General features: G+C 50.2%; 2 protein-coding genes across 2 annotated transcripts in view; one reads left to right on the forward strand and one right to left on the reverse strand.

Annotated features, from left to right (window-relative positions):
• Positions 1-2,925, forward strand: part of GDPD4 (glycerophosphodiester phosphodiesterase domain containing 4) — a 145,394-nt gene extending 142,469 nt beyond the window's left edge. The window contains exon 16 of the mRNA XM_006865016.1: positions 2,525-2,925. Coding sequence (XP_006865078.1) covers positions 2,525-2,925 — 401 coding nt within the window. The remainder of the gene's footprint in view (positions 1-2,524) is intronic.
• Positions 2,926-5,310: 2,385 nt separating this feature from the next.
• Positions 5,311-16,971, reverse strand: part of MYO7A (myosin VIIA) — a 92,739-nt gene continuing 81,078 nt past the window's right edge. Inside the window, exons 37-48 of the mRNA XM_006865017.1 lie at positions 16,625-16,782; positions 15,644-15,797; positions 13,465-13,620; positions 12,902-13,007; positions 11,698-11,811; positions 10,546-10,633; positions 10,243-10,349; positions 8,776-8,961; positions 8,208-8,324; positions 6,897-6,980; positions 5,972-6,091; positions 5,311-5,400 (exon numbers count right to left, since the gene is read on the reverse strand). Coding sequence (XP_006865079.1) covers positions 5,311-5,400; positions 5,972-6,091; positions 6,897-6,980; positions 8,208-8,324; positions 8,776-8,961; positions 10,243-10,349; positions 10,546-10,633; positions 11,698-11,811; positions 12,902-13,007; positions 13,465-13,620; positions 15,644-15,797; positions 16,625-16,782 — 1,480 coding nt within the window. The remainder of the gene's footprint in view (positions 5,401-5,971; positions 6,092-6,896; positions 6,981-8,207; positions 8,325-8,775; positions 8,962-10,242; positions 10,350-10,545; positions 10,634-11,697; positions 11,812-12,901; positions 13,008-13,464; positions 13,621-15,643; positions 15,798-16,624; positions 16,783-16,971) is intronic.

A 16,971-nucleotide genomic window follows, 5' to 3' on the forward strand; every position in this document is an offset into this window, starting at 1 on the left:
TTACCAGGAGGGAATAGTCCCTGGAGGACATTTTTGGTAAAGTGCAGGGTCAGCAATAAGATGCCCAATGAGATGGCAGCAGCAATGGACACAAGTGTAACAATTGTGAGGATGGTGTAGGACTGGGCAGTGTTTTCTGTTGTGTACAGGGTTAACTAAGAGTCAGAACTGACGTGATGGAACCTAGCAATAACAAAAATTTGATAAACAGTTTGCTAGGCATGAGATTCTTTATTAGTTTATTAATTTTTTCCCCCTTTCTCTCTCCTCAGTTTTATATATGTCTTCTTGCCTGCATGGTTTCTGAGAAATCAGAGCTTGTTATTAGTTCTCCTTTGTAGGCACTCTGCGTTTTTTTCTGAGCTGCTGTCAGGAATCCTTGTCTTTCATTTTGAAAAGTTTGGTTGTATCTTGGTGATTTTCTTTGTGGAGTCAATCCTTTATGGAGTTGATTCAACTTAAATGGCTTTCTCAGCCTTCATGATGTTCAGGAAATTTCCTTCCAATAACTCTGACAATTTTCTCTAGTTTTTGGTCTCTTCCTATTCTGGAATTCTAGTCACATATAAATTGTTTCTCTTCCTAGCGTCTCACATAAATCTTAGGCTTTCCTGGAGCTGTTTGTTGTTGGTGCTGCCCTTTTCTCTGATTGTTCCTTTAGCAGATAAATATTGAGAGACTTGTTTTTAAGTCCACTAACTTGGCTTTCTGTTGATTCAGTTCTACTTATTTGCCAATTCTATGGTATGCATGCCTCACTAGTGTTGTTGGCCCCTACATGCTGATCTATTGCTTGACTTAAAATTGAGTAATACGGGAATCAGTTCTAGCCCTGGTGATCAGAGGCTATAGTCCAGGGGTTCTCCCAATCTCTGACTAGTAATCCTGCTCTCTTTTGTCAGTTTGAGTTTTGTTCCACACTTTCTCTATCCAGGACCTTCTAATATGATCTATTTCAGAGTGGTTGGTAGTGGTAGATGAGCACCATCTGTTTCTTCTGGTCTTCATGGAGACTGATGTTTGTGAGTCCACTAGCCACCAGCCCAATTGTTTCTAAGTGTCTTCAATTTTCATTACTTTTCCTTCCTCCAGACAAGGAGAGACCAGTAGTTGCCCCTTAGATAGCCACTCATGAGCTTTAAAGGATTGGCTCTCCTTTGAACGTTAGTGTAATTCTAAGAGATCAGCCATCTGCTGATCTCAGAGACATGTTTAAACATGTTTTACTTGGAATAAAACCATGCATGTATTAATGGAACCCTAGTAGCAAAACTTTTGGACTTAACCTATCTGCTTTCAGTATTTCTCTTCAGCATTGTACTGGAGAGCCTAGTGCAGTGCAGTGAATTACTTCATATGGCTCTTCTAGCCATAGTCTTTGTGACTTCCACCAAACATTCCTGCCCTGCTATGGTCTGGGTTAAGAGAAGGTGGAAGAAGTTGCTGACAGGATTATATGATTCAGTTGTGAGTGGTTAACAGGGTTAACTGTCGTTGTAAAAACCTGGAATATTAACATGTATAAATTGAGCCACCTCAGAAGCAAGAATGGGGATCTCACTACCATCGAAGAAGAATCAGGAGTGGAGCATGTTCTTCAGACCCTGAGATCCCTACACAGTGAACTTCCTCAACTCAGGGACAGAAAGCTGTGACATCAGAAGAGTGGTAGAAAAGCAGGAGTAGCAGAACCAAGAACCAGAGCACAAGACAGAGTGGTGGGCCTCCCAGCTCATGGAGCAAGTGAAGCTCAGTGACAGGAGGCTTGCTTGCAGAGTGAGGTGCCTCTAGGCACTTAATTGGGATCTAGGTTTGCTGACCCACAGAGTTAGAGCTGAGTGCCTTCAGGCAGAGGCTTATTGTGAAATATTGTGTTCTGTGGGCATTTATCAACAGCCCTAAAAGTGCTTTGTAACAAACACCACCAGAGCAGGATAGGGAGGTCAGGCCAAGGGCCAGACTGAAGTTACACTCAGGGTAAAAATAAAGTGCTGGAATTGCTTCGGATTCTTGTATTATTATTATTATTATTATTATTTTAGATTTGGGGCTTACAGTTCCTCAGAGTTAACTCTCTGCATTAATTTTAAGCGATTTTCTTGTTTTAGATTTCGTCAGTAAAAGGATGGTCCTAATTTCCTAGCTCCATTATTAGGAGTCTTTTTTTTTTCCATCAGTCACACACAAATTTTTTTGATGCATTCAAGCTCCCATTATATTGAGGGTGTGTTAATTTTTCTATTTAAACAGATTTGGAAGCAATGGTTGTCAAATGCATTAACTTTAAGCAAATGTCAGGTCCCTGCCTTTTGAGAGCTTCCTTAGTGAGCCTCATACTATGGACTCTTCAGTCCCAGGCAGAATTGAAAGAACATAATAACATCTGCACAGCAACTTGGAGTGGGAGAGCTTGGAGAAGAAAACCTGGGAGGGTAAATGAGGGGCCCTATTTCATCACATGGCAAGCAGAGTTTGGAGACGTGACATTTGAGAGATCATGTTTCAATCTTTTTTTATCCTACAGGTTCTCGAAGGAGAAACATTCAAGAAGCTGTAGTCACAAAGTCTTCCAGCAGAATCTCAGAAAGTCCATGGAGTACAAAAGCTTTGTACCCAGGTCTAGCCAGCAGCGCAAATAAATACCCTGATGCTTTCCGTTTGACAGTGCTTCCCAAGAAGGAAGCCAAAAAACAATCATTCAAGAAAAATGGCAAACCACTGCCACCAGAGCACACCAAGATGCCCTTTGAGCCCACCCTACTGGCCAGCCAGTCCACTCTCCAAACCGCCTTGCCTGTCTTTAAGATGCAGAGACTCTCAATGCCCTTCAAAGAGGACCTCCATCCTGAAACACAATCCAAAGAGATGCCCATGGTTGAATCTTCCCAGGAATCCTTTGTAACAACAGATTCTAAGATGTTCTGATAGAGGAAATAACCACACGTTGCCCCCTTCTTCCTCTTCTCTGTCTCTACAGGGGTGATGGTGGGGAGTGATAAAGGAATGCATAAGGACCATTGAGGCTCTCCAAAGTCCATTTTGGTCCAGCCTTTCTGTAATGAAATCAAGTCAAGGGCAAGGGAAAACCAGTTGTGTGCAGCCTTGGAGATGGAGATCATGGGTTTGGGTAATTACAGGGTTTGTCTCATCCCAGTCCTTCTGTAATAAGTAGTCCCTGCTAAAGCAGTGACTAGTGAACATCAGCCTGTAAATAAAGACAACCTCTCAGGAAGTTAAACAGTAAATTGTATGTCTTTGGGACCCTCTGTACTATGTAGTAGTGATGTCACTCTGAGCTAAAGGATAAGTGGTGGCATGGGCCACCATACACATTTTCTGCTGTAGTATGCAATGGGATACTTCCTAAGCCAGTGCAGTTTGTCACTGGCTTATTCCTCAATGGTTTGGTGAGCACAGTCCCAGGCTTTCCCAACAGTCTTTGATATTGGAGGGAAAGTAGAGCTTTGAACAAGCATTTGGAGCCCTTTCTATCTGGATGAACCCATATTAGTAGAAGTTGAATTTCACTGTGTGACCATCACCCATTTACCTTCCTTCTCTGTAACCCAGAATCCCTGTCTGTATGATGATGGTGTAGAGGCAGATCACTACAGCTCCTTTCTAGTTTGGATTTATCCTGGACTTCCTGTGGAGTTATATACATATAACTAGGCTACCTAGACACCCACGTTGTTATTAGGTGCTGTTGAGTCAGTTTCAACTCCTAGCAACCCTAGGTACAACAGAACGAAATACTGCCTAGTTCTGTGCAATCCTCACAATTGTTCCTGTGTTTGAGCCTACTGTTGCTGACACTTTGTCCGTCTGTCTCATTGAAGGTGTTCCTCTTTTTCTTTGACCCTCTACTTTACCAAGCATTATGTCCTTTTCTGGGGACTGGTCCCTCCTTATAACATGTCCAAAGTATATGAGACAAAGTCTTACCATCCTGGTTTGTAAGGAGCATTCTGACTGTGTACGTCCTACACATCAGGCCCACTGGCTTGGGCCGACACTTCCCCACAACCTTCCCAAACAGCTGGGAAGAACAAGAATGGCACTCCATGTGGAGCTGTTGAGCACACAGATCCGAGTGACATCAGACACTTCGGGTGTGTGAGGGGAAACAGGACTTGCTGCTCAGGTATCAGGAACTTCAAGGGCAAAGACTGAAATCTTGGACTCACAAGCACTTGTACCTCAGGGGGATTATTTACTGTCACTTCTCCATGGTCTCATTCCAACAACAGCCTAGGAGGACTGCTATGTATGAAGTCCCCCGTCCCAGACATGCCCAAGTCATGCTTTAACCTTGTTTCTCCCACCTGGTCATGAAGTAACACTTTATATTCTCTGGATATAAAGCTTTAACCCACAGAGCATTGCTATTGGGGTTTTTGAATGTGGCCTGGTGATCCAGAGAGATGTTTCTGGCAGGATATAAGGACCACTCTGACTCCAATGGTCCCAGTTACAGCCCAGAAGCTGGTTCCGTCTCTATATCTCCAGTCCATGCACACTTAGTGCCCTGCTTTCCAGGTGAACTCTGACTCCTGGTATTTCCCCAGAGCACACACACTTTGGTCCCAGCACTTAGCAGCATACCTTGTACTCAAGTTCCCCAATCCCCAAATCCAGAGCAGCTTGGTCCTGTAAAACAGGACCAAGGAAGTAGCTATACAGGATGCTCCCCTCAGGGTCCTGTCCTGCCCCGACAATCCTTCCCCCTCCCCCAGCAAAAAGACTATAGGGCCAGAGGATGAAACACACACTTTATGCCCCAAGATGACCAGAGGAGACTCAGCATGGGCTCCGAACTCACACTGCAGTTTATAAAAGTGTTTTCTTTACCTCTGCTAAGGATTCTGGGTCTAGGGAAATCCCAGTCCTTTAGGCTTCAGAATATTCCATTCAATGCACATTTGATTTGGGTGCTCCCAGTATGGAGAGCTGGGTTGTCCTCTTGAGTCCTCTGTCCCAGTGGTACACAGGAGGTCAAGGGGGAGGAGGCTGCCTGGTGGGGCTAGTGTATGATAGGAGAAGCTTCCAAGGATCACAGACTCTTAAACTGAAAATGCCACAGCAAGCCAGGGGCCTAGAACCCAACCCAGCTACCTCAAGAATGGATGGAGTGGGGATTATGTGTACCAGCAAGGCTGCCTCACTCAAAGAAGGGCCAAAGAGCAAGCTGGTACAGTCAGTGGTGGTCAGACAGTCCAGGCTCCCTGCCTGGGAAGCCCAAGTCTTCCTCCAGTTGTAGGAGTAGCTTATGGGGGTCTAAGCACGGAGCCAATCCTTCCTCACCACAGTTCACTTGTTGCTTCTGGAGCTCCGCTGTTTGCTCATGGCAGTGAGCATCTGGCTAATGTAAGAAGTCAGGAGGTCATCCATCTTGTAGCCCTGGACACAGAGGTAAGAAGATAAGCAGAGCACCAGGGTGGGAAAGGGCTGGTCCACTCAAACCTAGAACAGAGCCTCTAGGAAACTGCAGTGGGCACAACCCAGGACTGAGGGCAGATCCCATGTCCCCATCTGGACAATAGAAGAGTTGGATTCATCGAGCCCTGTATCTAAGGTCCTAAGTTGTGATTCCACATTAACTTCATAGCTTGTGGACCCTTCAGATTCTAGATGCCCACCTACCTCAAGGAATGACTCAAGGCTATTCCAGCTGACACTTACTTAGAAGTTGAAGCTCAGTCTAGGAGGCCTCACTGTTAAGGGTTCTGCTCTTGAACTCAGGAGCTAAAGGACCACAACCACAGACTCACTAACCCTAGCTAGAAGGCACATCCTCCACAGCACTAACTTGAATTGCAAAATGGCCCTAACTCCAATCTAACCCTTGACCCTGACCCTGACCCTGTCAAGCTACAGCCCTCTTCATATTTGCTCCAGGGGCCAGAAGGATGGCTGAAGTTGTAGACAAGGCAGTGAGCCCCCCAGGCCCAGAAGGAAGAAGGGCTCTCACCAGTGACGTCTCACAGAGCAGTTTGCTCCCACGCACCAGGTTCCCGATAGTGATGTGAAAGTAAGTGTTGCCACTGCTCCAGTTAGAGATCTTGGTGAAGGGGTGAGTGGTCAAGATGTCCTAAGGGAGCAGAAAGGGCCTAAAGCTGTATACCCTGGAGCAGCCCACAATCACCACAGCACGAAAGATCCTCCGACAAGAAAAGCAACAGAAGCCAACTCTGTCACAGAGCTGCTATAGGAAGCAGGTGCCTCCCTCTTCCATGGCTTAATTTAGACCACTTGGTCAGATACTCAGTCCAGACCACAAGGGTGTTGGGTCAAATTGGAAAATTGGGAGAAGCCTAAGGAAACTGAAGTTGCAGACCTGGGTAAGACCACCCAGGGAGTTTGAGGAGGCAGACAAGAAGAATCTTGGGGAATGCAACAACTATTGGCTGGGTAGAGAAGAGACCCACAAAAATTCCTCAGAAGAAATGACTAGCAAGGAAACCAGGTAAGTGTAGCACATGCCAAAGAGGAGATGGTGGTCGTTAGTGTTCTTCATCAACTCTACAGTCTGCCCCTGTCTGGGCATGTCGTAGGACTGCTTGGCCCCACACAAATGAGCAACAGGGACATGTTAGCCCAGCACAACTTGCCTGCCCTGGCCAAATTAGGCAAAGAGCATTCTGGAAATAAGGAGCAGCTGATACCATCCAATGCAGCTGAAGGCCAAATGTTAACAAGAGGTCATTAGATGTACAAAGAGATGAACCCAGCAAATACAGATAACCTTTCAAGAAGTGTGACTGAGGGGTAGATGAGAGTGAGGCTGAGGCTGGCGGTGCTTTCTGGATTCAGGGCCAGGGTGTGCTGCATTAGAGGTGGAGGCCCTTCTGAGGCCACTGAGCAGAAGCAGCCTGCCCCCGCCTGTCACTCCTTACCTTGGTTCTGGGATCGATGAGGCTGACGCCATACTTGTTGATAGCAATTAAGAGGATCTCAGGGAAGTGTGGCTCTGTAGTTTGCTAGTGAAGATAGAAAAGAAACCATAAGATGGGAACAGGAAAACTTGTGTGCATTTGAGGACAAGGATGAAGCTGGGAAACAGTCATCCTCCCCTGCCACCAATTTGGTGCCAAGAGTGCAGAGGTATTTGGCCTGCCAGACCTCATACCCTGCACTCCTCACAGCAAAGGATCCAGAACAGCTCACTCCTCCACCCTCCCCACCTGCACCCCCAGCAAAAGACCTCACACGCTGAAAAATGGGAGCCATCAGACTTTCCGACCTGACCTACTCCATCCCATCCCACCCCCAATCCCTTCTTCTTTAGTGTAACAGGATTGCCCTGCCTCCTCTTGAAAGCTAACTTTGCTCCCAACTTCAGTGCTTTGGCCCTGTCCACTGCCCCCTTCCCCTAGAATGTTTCTGTGACTCCTTCAATCATCCCTTTTCTCCTGCTTCTCCTGAAGTCTCTGCTGGCTCTCTTCTCTCAGCCCTACATTTCCCATTTTAAAAAACCCTTCCTTGAGCCCTACACTTGCCTTCAGCTACCAACCTACCTCTCTTCCCTTCAAGCATCTCAAAAGTCTCCCCCACCCCCCACCGCCATCCTAAGTATGCAACTAGGTCATCCTGACTTACTCCCTCAGCCTCTCGCAACAGCCCCCTCGTCATTCTATCTCAGATTGGGCCCCTCAGAGGTACCCTCCACCCCACAGCCAGACTAGGCTTCTGCTCCTAGCCTCCCTGTTCAAAGCCCTTCCAGGTTGCACCACCCACAGGAAAAAACACAGTGACCTCAGCTGTGCCAACCTGTCTCATCCCAGTGTGCTCACCTCATCTCAACCACTTGTACCTCCTGCTCAAGCCTGAGCTCCCACACCTCTGGGCCTTTGCACACACTGGGCCCTCCTATGGGAGCACTCTCCCCAAAGGCTCCCTGGAAAGCTCCGGTGTTGCCTCCATCAGGAACTTCTGGCCATGTCTCCCGGGCTGTGCCACGCCTGGGAAGGCTTCCTGCTGTTATAGTGCCCATCATTCTCCATTCCCCCCACCTGTTTAAGTATCTGCCCTCCCTGTCCTGCTGAGCTTCTGGGCCCTCTGTGTCCCCAGGATTCAGCATTGAGCATGTGGGGCAAAGCGGAGATGCTTCCCTCCTGATGCTAGGGCAGGTGCAAGTGGCTCTTGTTGTTCCCCACAGTCCTGGGAGGACACTGTGCTTTCTCACCATCCCCCCACATTGTACATACCTTCACCTCAAAGAAGGCTGAGCCAAATGTAGGCCACTTGAAAATGAGCTTCAGGAAGGCCAGTTTGGCCTCCTCCTTGGACTTGCCTGCGTGCTTGTTGAAGTAGGCGACGATAGACTGTAGGAGGTGGAAGTCAGGGACACTGACAGGACTGGTAAAGGGGTCACCTCCCTTACCAGCCCTGCCCCATTCAGCACTATTGGTAGCTGCTGGGAGCCAGGTAAGGATAGGCAGTCCCAGAGGCCACGAAGGGCTTCCCCCTTGTCCCAGCGAATGGGTCCTCAGAGCTGGGCCTTTCATGGCTTCTCCCCACCCCCAGGTAGGCAGGCCCATGGGTATCAGGTAAAATCAGAACACATGGTAATTAGACAGGAGTAAATTACTGCCAGGTGGCCAGCTGATTCCTCTCTATGGAGGACAGGAGAATAAAGCAGGGGGAGGGTAGAATGGAAAGGTGACTTGATCATCAAGAGTCACAAGATGCATCTGCCTGGGCTGCTGACCAGAGTCTTCCTCCTGGACTCCTAGGGTGCCCCCCACCCTAGTGCTGCTGCCTCTTCATGCTCACCCGCTTCCAGTCATCAGGAGAGACCTGCCGGATGAGGTCCTGGGGCACCAGCTCCCGAAGCAGCTTGGGGATACTGGGGAAGTAGGACTTGTCCTCCTCAAACTTGACCCTGTAGATCAGTGCCCCCAACTGCAGCACCTCCTCCCGGCTGCACTTGTGGTAGCCTCGGAGATACTTGGGCAACTCCTACCAGAGACAGAGAGGCCACATGAGAGGTGGGATCCGGAGGCAACAGGCTCCTTCCTCATCAACCGCAAAGCTGGGGTCTACTGCCTTACCCCCACCCACCTCTCCAGTCTCAATGCCACTGGTTTTCAAAGGGAAATGGTATCTACAAGGACCTCGCGATAATGCCTGTACAGAGTGACCAGCTGGTAAGGCTGAGACCATTCTGCTCCAGTCTTGAATCTGCAGGTCTTCCCTGGGATAGGGCCTCCTCTTATTCCCTTGAGTTTGACGGGTTTCATCATCAGCACTAGCTCCCCCTACTCCCTAGAACTTTCTGACCCAGAACCACAGTGACTGAGAATAGGGAATGGACCCTATTCCTGCTACCCAGGCTCCTAGAGTCTTTGTTGGTGGTGGTAAATGCTGTTGAGTCCGTTCTGACTCATAGCATCGCTGTGTAGCATGTTTCCAAGGAGTGACTGGTGAGCTTGAACCATCAACCTTGCAGTTAGTGGTCTAGTACTTATCCTACAGTGCTACACTAGGACTCCCTACATTAGAAGCCTTAAGGCTCTTTTATCTACTCTTTGAAAGGGATAAAAACTGAGGCTGACCTGAGGACATCCACTTATCCATCCATATACCTAGCAACCTACCCACCTATGCACCCACCCACCCATCTACCCACCTACCCATCCAAGAAGGAGAGGCAGGTCCCAGGTTTGGATGAGAGCAGTCTTCTGACTCCAGGACAGAATTCTCTCTGCCTTGGCCTCTCCCCGACCCCTCCCAGCATAATGGATTGTCTCCCCAACAGAATGGATAATATGCCTACTTCTTGGGGTTTGTCGGAAGGACAGAGTTAGTAAAAAGTTCCAGACACATAATATAAACTCAACATGTGAGCTTCTCTCCTAACTTCCTGCGGGGCCAGGCCAGTGCTAGAAGATGTTTCTGAACCACACACAGGTCCTGTTATAATAGCAGAATTTTGAATCCCAAAAACAACCTTGCACCAAGAGAGGAGCCTGACCATGAGGGATTTGGGAACTAGAGGAGGAAAAATCAAGCTCTTGAGGGATGGACGGAAGATTAGGAAAGAGAAGGGCTTGAGGCAGGACCATTCCCTGGTGGCTCAGTGGTCTTGGCAGGATCCACGTGATTCTGAGAATCTCTGAGATTGTTCTGTTACAGGGTCCTCACCTGGCAAGGGTAGTGGGACTCTTGCTTTCACAAGGTGCAGCAGGGCTGGCAGCCGCATGGATGACAATGGGAGCAGAGCGGCATTAGGCAGCTCACCTGGTAGTAGTGGAAGATGGAATCAGCCATGGGGTCCTTTCCTGGCACCGTGGTGGTCCAAAGCTTCTTCATGAAGAACACCTGATAGGTGAGCGAGGGCACAATTCCTGTGGCACAGGGTAGTCGGTCACCAGGAGATCTCAGCACAGAGGGGTGCCCACACCCTTCCCAATCCAGCATCTGCCTGGAGAAGGCCTGGCCTTGGGTCCCATCCAGGTGGGCCTCACACTATGGCCTTGAGCAAGCACCTGCCCTGCCCTGCCCTGGGCCTCAGATGACTCCAGGGCCCCGACCTCACGTTACCATCCTTGACTGGTCGTGCTTTCTTTATCCAGTCTGTCAGGTGTCGAACAAAGTCGAAGAAGAAGTCATTCTCGGGGACGCTGATGACCTAGGGACATGGTCATTCAAGCAAAGACTGAGTTTTCCAATGTTCCTACCCAAAGCCTTCCTGGTGGCCCCTTCTCCAGAAAGACATCGAGTCCCAGCCAGAAGGGATTTCCTGTACGACCCTCAGCCCAGGCTCGACCGTGCCTGTTGGGTGTCTCCAGAACACAGTACACTTCCTGATCTGAGTCATCCATTCAGTCATTTAGCAAATGTCTACTGAATGTTGTCCTAGCAGAGGGAAATGGCAGTGAGCCGGCTCAGCCCTTGCCTTGGATCTGTCATCCTCGCACCCATGCCTGACTTCTCCCACATGCTCTGGGCTCCCCTGGGTCCAGAGCCTCATCACAGTCACCTGTGGGCCCCACTGTGACTCATGGAAGGCATGAGATGAGGAGACACACATGGATCACACAGAACTGTCAGGAATGGGAAAGCATCTAATTTTACCTGAGATGGTCAGAAGATTTCTCCTGGAAGAGGGCTTTAAAGCTGGGTCTTTAAGACCTCCATTTGCAGAGACATGGAGGGCAGACCATGTGGGATAGTAGCAGAGGCATGAACTTTGGAGTCAGACCCACTTGGATCTGAGTCCTGCTGTGTGACCTTTGATAAATCACTCAACTTCCCTGAACCTAGTTTTGTGGCATACTAAGTGGGGATAATCACATTTCCCTTCAAGGATTATTTCAAGGGTTAATTGTCTCCTTGGCATGGCAACTGAGAGACCAGTCAAACCAAAGTCTGGAGAGTATGTCTTACGTGGGGCATGGTGAGAAGCCTAATATGACGGGAGCATCAAGTGCCTGAGCACACATCTCCAGAGAGGTCCATGCTATACTCTGCCTCAGAAGAGAGAGATTTCGGGGCCACTGCTCCAAATAAAGGGAGCCATGGTAGAGATGGAAGAAGGAGACAGGCACAGGAAGGTGCTGAATATAAGCGTGTCTCCCCTGTTTCTCTTTCCTCTCTCTCTTCTTTCCTTCTTCCCTCCCTCCATTCTTTCCCCTATCTCTCTCAACCCTCCTCCTGATGCCGCAGAAGCTCCTCATAACAGACACTACCCACCTTATCTGCAATTTTGACAAAGAGACTGAATCCCTCAGAGGACTTGAGGAGCAGCCGGGCAGCAATGTTCTGGCAGAAGTCCTTGGCCTTGGTGCTGGACTCAACCTCGAAGGCCTGAGAGGGGTGGTGCTTGCTTGGTTCCAGTAGGATCTCTCCTGGGAGCTCCTCTCATGGCCCTCTGGCTATGCCTCCAACTGGAGCAAGCCCCCTCTCCAGCCACAACGCCATCCAACCCCATGCAAGATGCAAGATGCCAGATGCAAGAACCCCTCTCTCTGAGGAGCATCCCCCACGGGTCCAGCACTGGCCACAGCATTGTAAAAAAGGGAGAAAAGAAAAGGCAACTCATGTCTGGGTCATTTTCTCCAACCACATAAGTAGAACTTGGCCTCGACCTTGGCCTCCTTGGGCTCCAGACCGGGCTGTACAAACAGGAGTAATGGCAGAGGCAAGGGGCATACACAAGAATGGAGTGATTAGAGAAAGACGGCCTTGAGGAAGAAAAAAAGCAACATTCCAAAAAGAAGTACAAGAGTTGAAAGCCTGGTAAAGTTTAAGTGGAAGGAGGATGAGCAAGTGGAGGAACAGGAAAGGAATTTGAGACTTTTTTCCTATCTTTGTAAGTGGAATCCTACTGTGATATTTTTGAGGGTCTCGGGTCTCTAAACACATTTGAAAACTGCTTTCAAATGAATTTTAGATGCTGGATTCATGTTTCTCTGAATGAAATACTGCTGAGATGGATCAGGTAGAAATTCAAGAGGGGTCCTGACCATATGGGTGTGGTGGAAAAACAAACAGGATCCTTTGGCACAGGGGGGCCTACGATCACGTCAGGTGAGGAGGCGGAGATGGGCCGGGGCTCTGCCTGCAGGAATGTAAGCTCAGGGTGATGGGGAGGCCTGGAGGTTCTGGAGGAACAGGCTGGGAATAGGGAGGAGGTGGGACTCGAGCAGACTCAGCTCATCGAGAAAGGACTTTTCTCCCCCATCCCTCAAGCCAGCTACTAGGGGAGGGAGGAGAGACAGGAAGCAGGGGGTACCCCCTGGCCCAGGGAGTCTTTAGCTTCTTGGCTAGGCCCTGTCTCCACTGAGGTTGCAAATGTAGGGATGGCAAGGGAATGGTGTCAGGGCTGCCCCTGAGTCACCCGAGGCAGCCCAACCCATCAGAGCATCTACAGACTGAGCAGCCAGCTGGGTCTCACCTCGTCAGTGTCATCGGGAAAGTAGACCTTGTGGAAAATCTGGGTGGTTTTGTGTTGGATGGCCTCCACCTCCACCAGGTGTGGGGGGTACTTCCGGGACCCATTTCTGAAACCCAGGATGAGGGAGGTGGCAGAGAAAGACAGGAGGGTTAGTGGGAACACAGGAAGCAGGGAACTTTAGAGACAGACAGACCCCCAACTCTAAGGTTTGTCCACCACTTTCTAATGAGTCACTAAACCCTTTAGAGCCTCGTGTTCCTCTTCTATAAAATGGGGATAACACCTAGAGCTATGGAGGGGACGGACGTTAAGGTGTGTTTTACACCACTTCTACCCCTCCATACCCCGAGCAGTTAGGAGGGACCAGACTCTCCAACTGCATCCAGAATGAGCCAGCCGGTGGGCCCTGTAAGCCCTGTCTGGCCGGCAGTGTGGTACTCTAGGGAAGGCCTTCACTGCTGTGTAGTCATGTGCTCATCCCTGAAGGACTCCTCCTATAAGCTGGCATGGCTGTAAGTCCATCTCAGCATCTGTCCCAAGCCCAGTTCCCAATGCCTCTGTACCTCAGGGCTTTCTGGAGCCGCTGCAGGCAGTCAATGGCCAGTGGGCAGTGCTTTCGGGACTGTAAAAAGCGCTGCACGTGGGGCAGGAGGATGTTGCTGGGTGGGAAGAGGCCTGTGCACAGCCAGAGCAGCTCCCAGCCCCGCTCCTCACTATACCTGCAGGAGGAAGAGGGTGTCACATCCAGCAGGGGGCAGTAGTCGTCAGTCAATCACAGGGACCAGGGCACCTCCCCTCAGAACCATCCCTGAGCACCCCTGGAGGTCTACACACTCCCTTTTGCTCACCATCATGGCAATGTATGCCTGCTTTGACCCCCCACCCTGGTCTAAGGTCCAACATGGACCCACCTCCTGACAGCCAAATCCAGTTGGTGCTGCTCTAAGTGTGGTCTGCCAACCTGCACCAGCCACAAACTGTCACCAGTCCACAGAGACAAGGTACTGATGCAGGAATGAAAACCAGCTACTCGCCAAGCATTCTGGGTCTGCTGAGATTTTGTTTCACAGCACAACTTTCTCAATGAAGGAAACACTGGCCTGAGCTCTTTAACTCAGCAGCACTTTGAGAAGCATTGAGTTAGATCAGCCCCTGGGCTACCCCTAGGGCACTGCTCTGAGCTTGTGGGCCTGAGTCTGCTTCCTCAGAATGATGCTCTTAGTGGGCAAGATGCCAGCTGGGCATCATTTTCCTGAATTGAACTTGAACCCAGGAAGAGGGCAGGAATAGGCAGAGCACCTGGGACAGTAGAACCCCTTCCCGGCTTCATTTCCTTGGACACTCTCTTGGCCCTGCTTCTTCTCCATCACTTAGTCCTGGCCTGGCCCACCTGGCTTCACAGCCATCCCTCATGGACCACATGAACCTAGGACTCCTGCGCCTGCAGCCACCAGCCCCAGGCCAGCTGTGCCTGGGGAGTTCCCAGACTTGTGCTCCCACCTCCTCATTCCAGCCTAGCTCCTCACCTCCTGAGCCGGACATGAATACCCTGGTGGAGCCTGGCACAGAGATAGTGTTATAGCTTCAGCACCATTGGTGTGGTAAGGGAGTACAGAAGAGGAAGCCACAACCTGACAGAGGGAATCTTGGAGGGCTTCAGTTAGGAAGTGGCATTTGAGTTGGACTTTGAAGGATGAGGCAAATTCTAATATGCAAGTTAGTGAATGGCAGTATTTCCTGGCTGTAAGCATAGTGTGTACAAAGGTGTAAAAGATCTGATGTGTGGTTTGAGGGTGGATTTGTATATGGGATGTGTAGCTGTTGCTGTTGTTAAGTGCCGTCAAGTTGATTCTGACTTATAGTGACCCTGTGTAGGGTTTCCAAGAAGCAACTGGTGGGCTTGAACCGCTGACCTTGTAGTTGGAAGTTCAGTGCTTATCTTACGGTGTCACACCAAGACTCCATCATTTCAGAAGGGATGTAGTTAGTGACAAAACTGGGGAAGTGGCAGGGACTGGGCATAAGAGGCAAACCCAATGCCACAGAGTTCATTCCAACTCACAGCAATCCTTCTGGACAGAGTAGAACTGCTTATAGGGTCGCCAAGGCTGTCATTATTACAGAAGAAGCAGACTGCCTCACCTTTCTCCCATAGAGTGGCTAGCTTCAAACTGCCCACCTTTTAGTTGGCAGCCAAGCACTTAATCACCGCTCCACCAGGGCTCCTTCATAAGAGGACAGGGTGGAGCTTTGCTCAGGTTCTGAGGTGAGTGTGTGCTGGCATGAGGAGCAGATAGCATCCTCCAGGGCCCAACACTCCCAGCCCCTGGCAATTTTCACCCAGTGTTTGACTGACAGCCTGTTCAGCCTGAGCCAGAGTTGGGACATTTGATCACAAGCTGACGCTACAGACAGTCTTGGTGTGGACTGGGTGTGGGTACCCAAGGAGCAACAGGAACATAAAGGACCAAGTGGTGGTAGTGGTGGGGCTCTAAACCCAGAGAAGAAGAGACTCAAAGAGCCTCTTGGTTCCTGGTGGGTCATGGTTTGACCTGGAGGCAGAGGTAGGAAATGAGGGTAGCTCTCTCCTCTTGTGAGGAAGTATTTATCCCCACTGCTGCATCGGGAGGGAGAGAGTTCCCTAGCTGTTGAAACAGGTGATGGTCTTTAAGATTCCCTTCCAACTTGGAGCACTAAGGGGTAGAGGCCTATCCCTGCCTCTGCCCAGTGCCCACAGCTCACCTGATGTGGTTGTCCGTCAGCTGCTTCAGGATCTGCACATATACCTCATCCTTGAGGGGCTCAGCCTTCAGGGCACCTTCGAAGATCTGGTCAGTGAGCTCATTGACGGAGCGTGTCCTCTTGGATGGGTAGTCGCCCATGTACTTGAGCACAGGTGATGGGGGTCAAGGAAGGGCTTGTGGGTGAGTGAGGGGGAGACTGATCTGGGAGACAGGAGGCCACTCTCCCCAATGGGGTCTCCTTGCCTCCCCTGCAGTGTGTGACCTGGGAAAGTCCTTGGGTCTCAGGCTACTCATCTACATAATGGACACTATCTACCTGCCTTGCTCTTTGTGTCTGCTGCCTCTCTTGACTACCAATCCCTCTGGCAGCCACTCACCAACTTCTCTGTCACACCCAAAGTCCTCACAGCAGCCAGGGAAGACTTTCCAAATTGTGAATCTGACAGTGCCACCCCCTGCCCAGTGGCTGCCCCTTGAGTGTGGGAGCCCTTCAGTAATAAGCCCATACCTTCAAGTTAGCCTTCTTGATCTGTGCCCTTGAACAACAACCCTGCCCTCTACTGACTCAGGGCCTTTGCACATGCTGTTCCCTCTGTCTGGGAACCCATCTTCCCCCTGCCTGGCTAAGTCCTACTGAAAGAGTCTAGATACCACTTCTTCCAGGAAGCCCTCCTTCTCCAAAGTTGTGCCAGGTCAGTGTGCTCTCCCAGCCCCCTCATAGCACAGGTCCCAGCCTTGAAACAGGCTCATCATCATGCCTGCCTCCTAGCACACAGCGCAGTGAGTACGTATTAACTGAATGATGGCTCAGAGAGGCTGTGTCAGAGCAGCACGTTGGACCGTGTACAGGATGGTACAGGGATGCAGCCACTCTATCCCAGGCCCCAGCTAAGAGCCTCAGAAGGAAGAAGGGATGTAGAACATAATCCCCAGAGGTTTCCCTCTCTAGGACCCCCACTCTCCACACTGGTGCGGATATCGATGAAGGCCATGCAGGCCTCCTGGGAGAGCTCCTCACTGCCCAGGATCTTCTTGAGAAGCGCCTGCTTGAGCGGCTCCCGTGTATGGCTCCACAGTCGGTCCTTGCCTCGGGCCTTGGACACCATCACTCTACTCAGAGTATGCTTGGGTGGGGGCCTAGTGTGCAGGGGGATAGTCCTTGTTGATAAACACCCTGGTCATGAGACATTCCTCCCCTCCCTGCCTTCTGTGATGCCTTCTCCTCCAGGAAGCCCCTCCCACAGCCCAGTCAACACTAGGCATTCAGAATCACAGCTGTTTGTTTTCCTGCCTGTCTCCCCACCAGGACTGAGTTGGTGAGAACCA

Source organism: Chrysochloris asiatica, unplaced genomic scaffold (assembly GCF_000296735.1).
Source record: "Chrysochloris asiatica unplaced genomic scaffold, ChrAsi1.0 scaffold00074, whole genome shotgun sequence".
In the NCBI taxonomy this organism is placed as follows: domain Eukaryota; kingdom Metazoa; phylum Chordata; class Mammalia; order Afrosoricida; family Chrysochloridae; genus Chrysochloris; species Chrysochloris asiatica.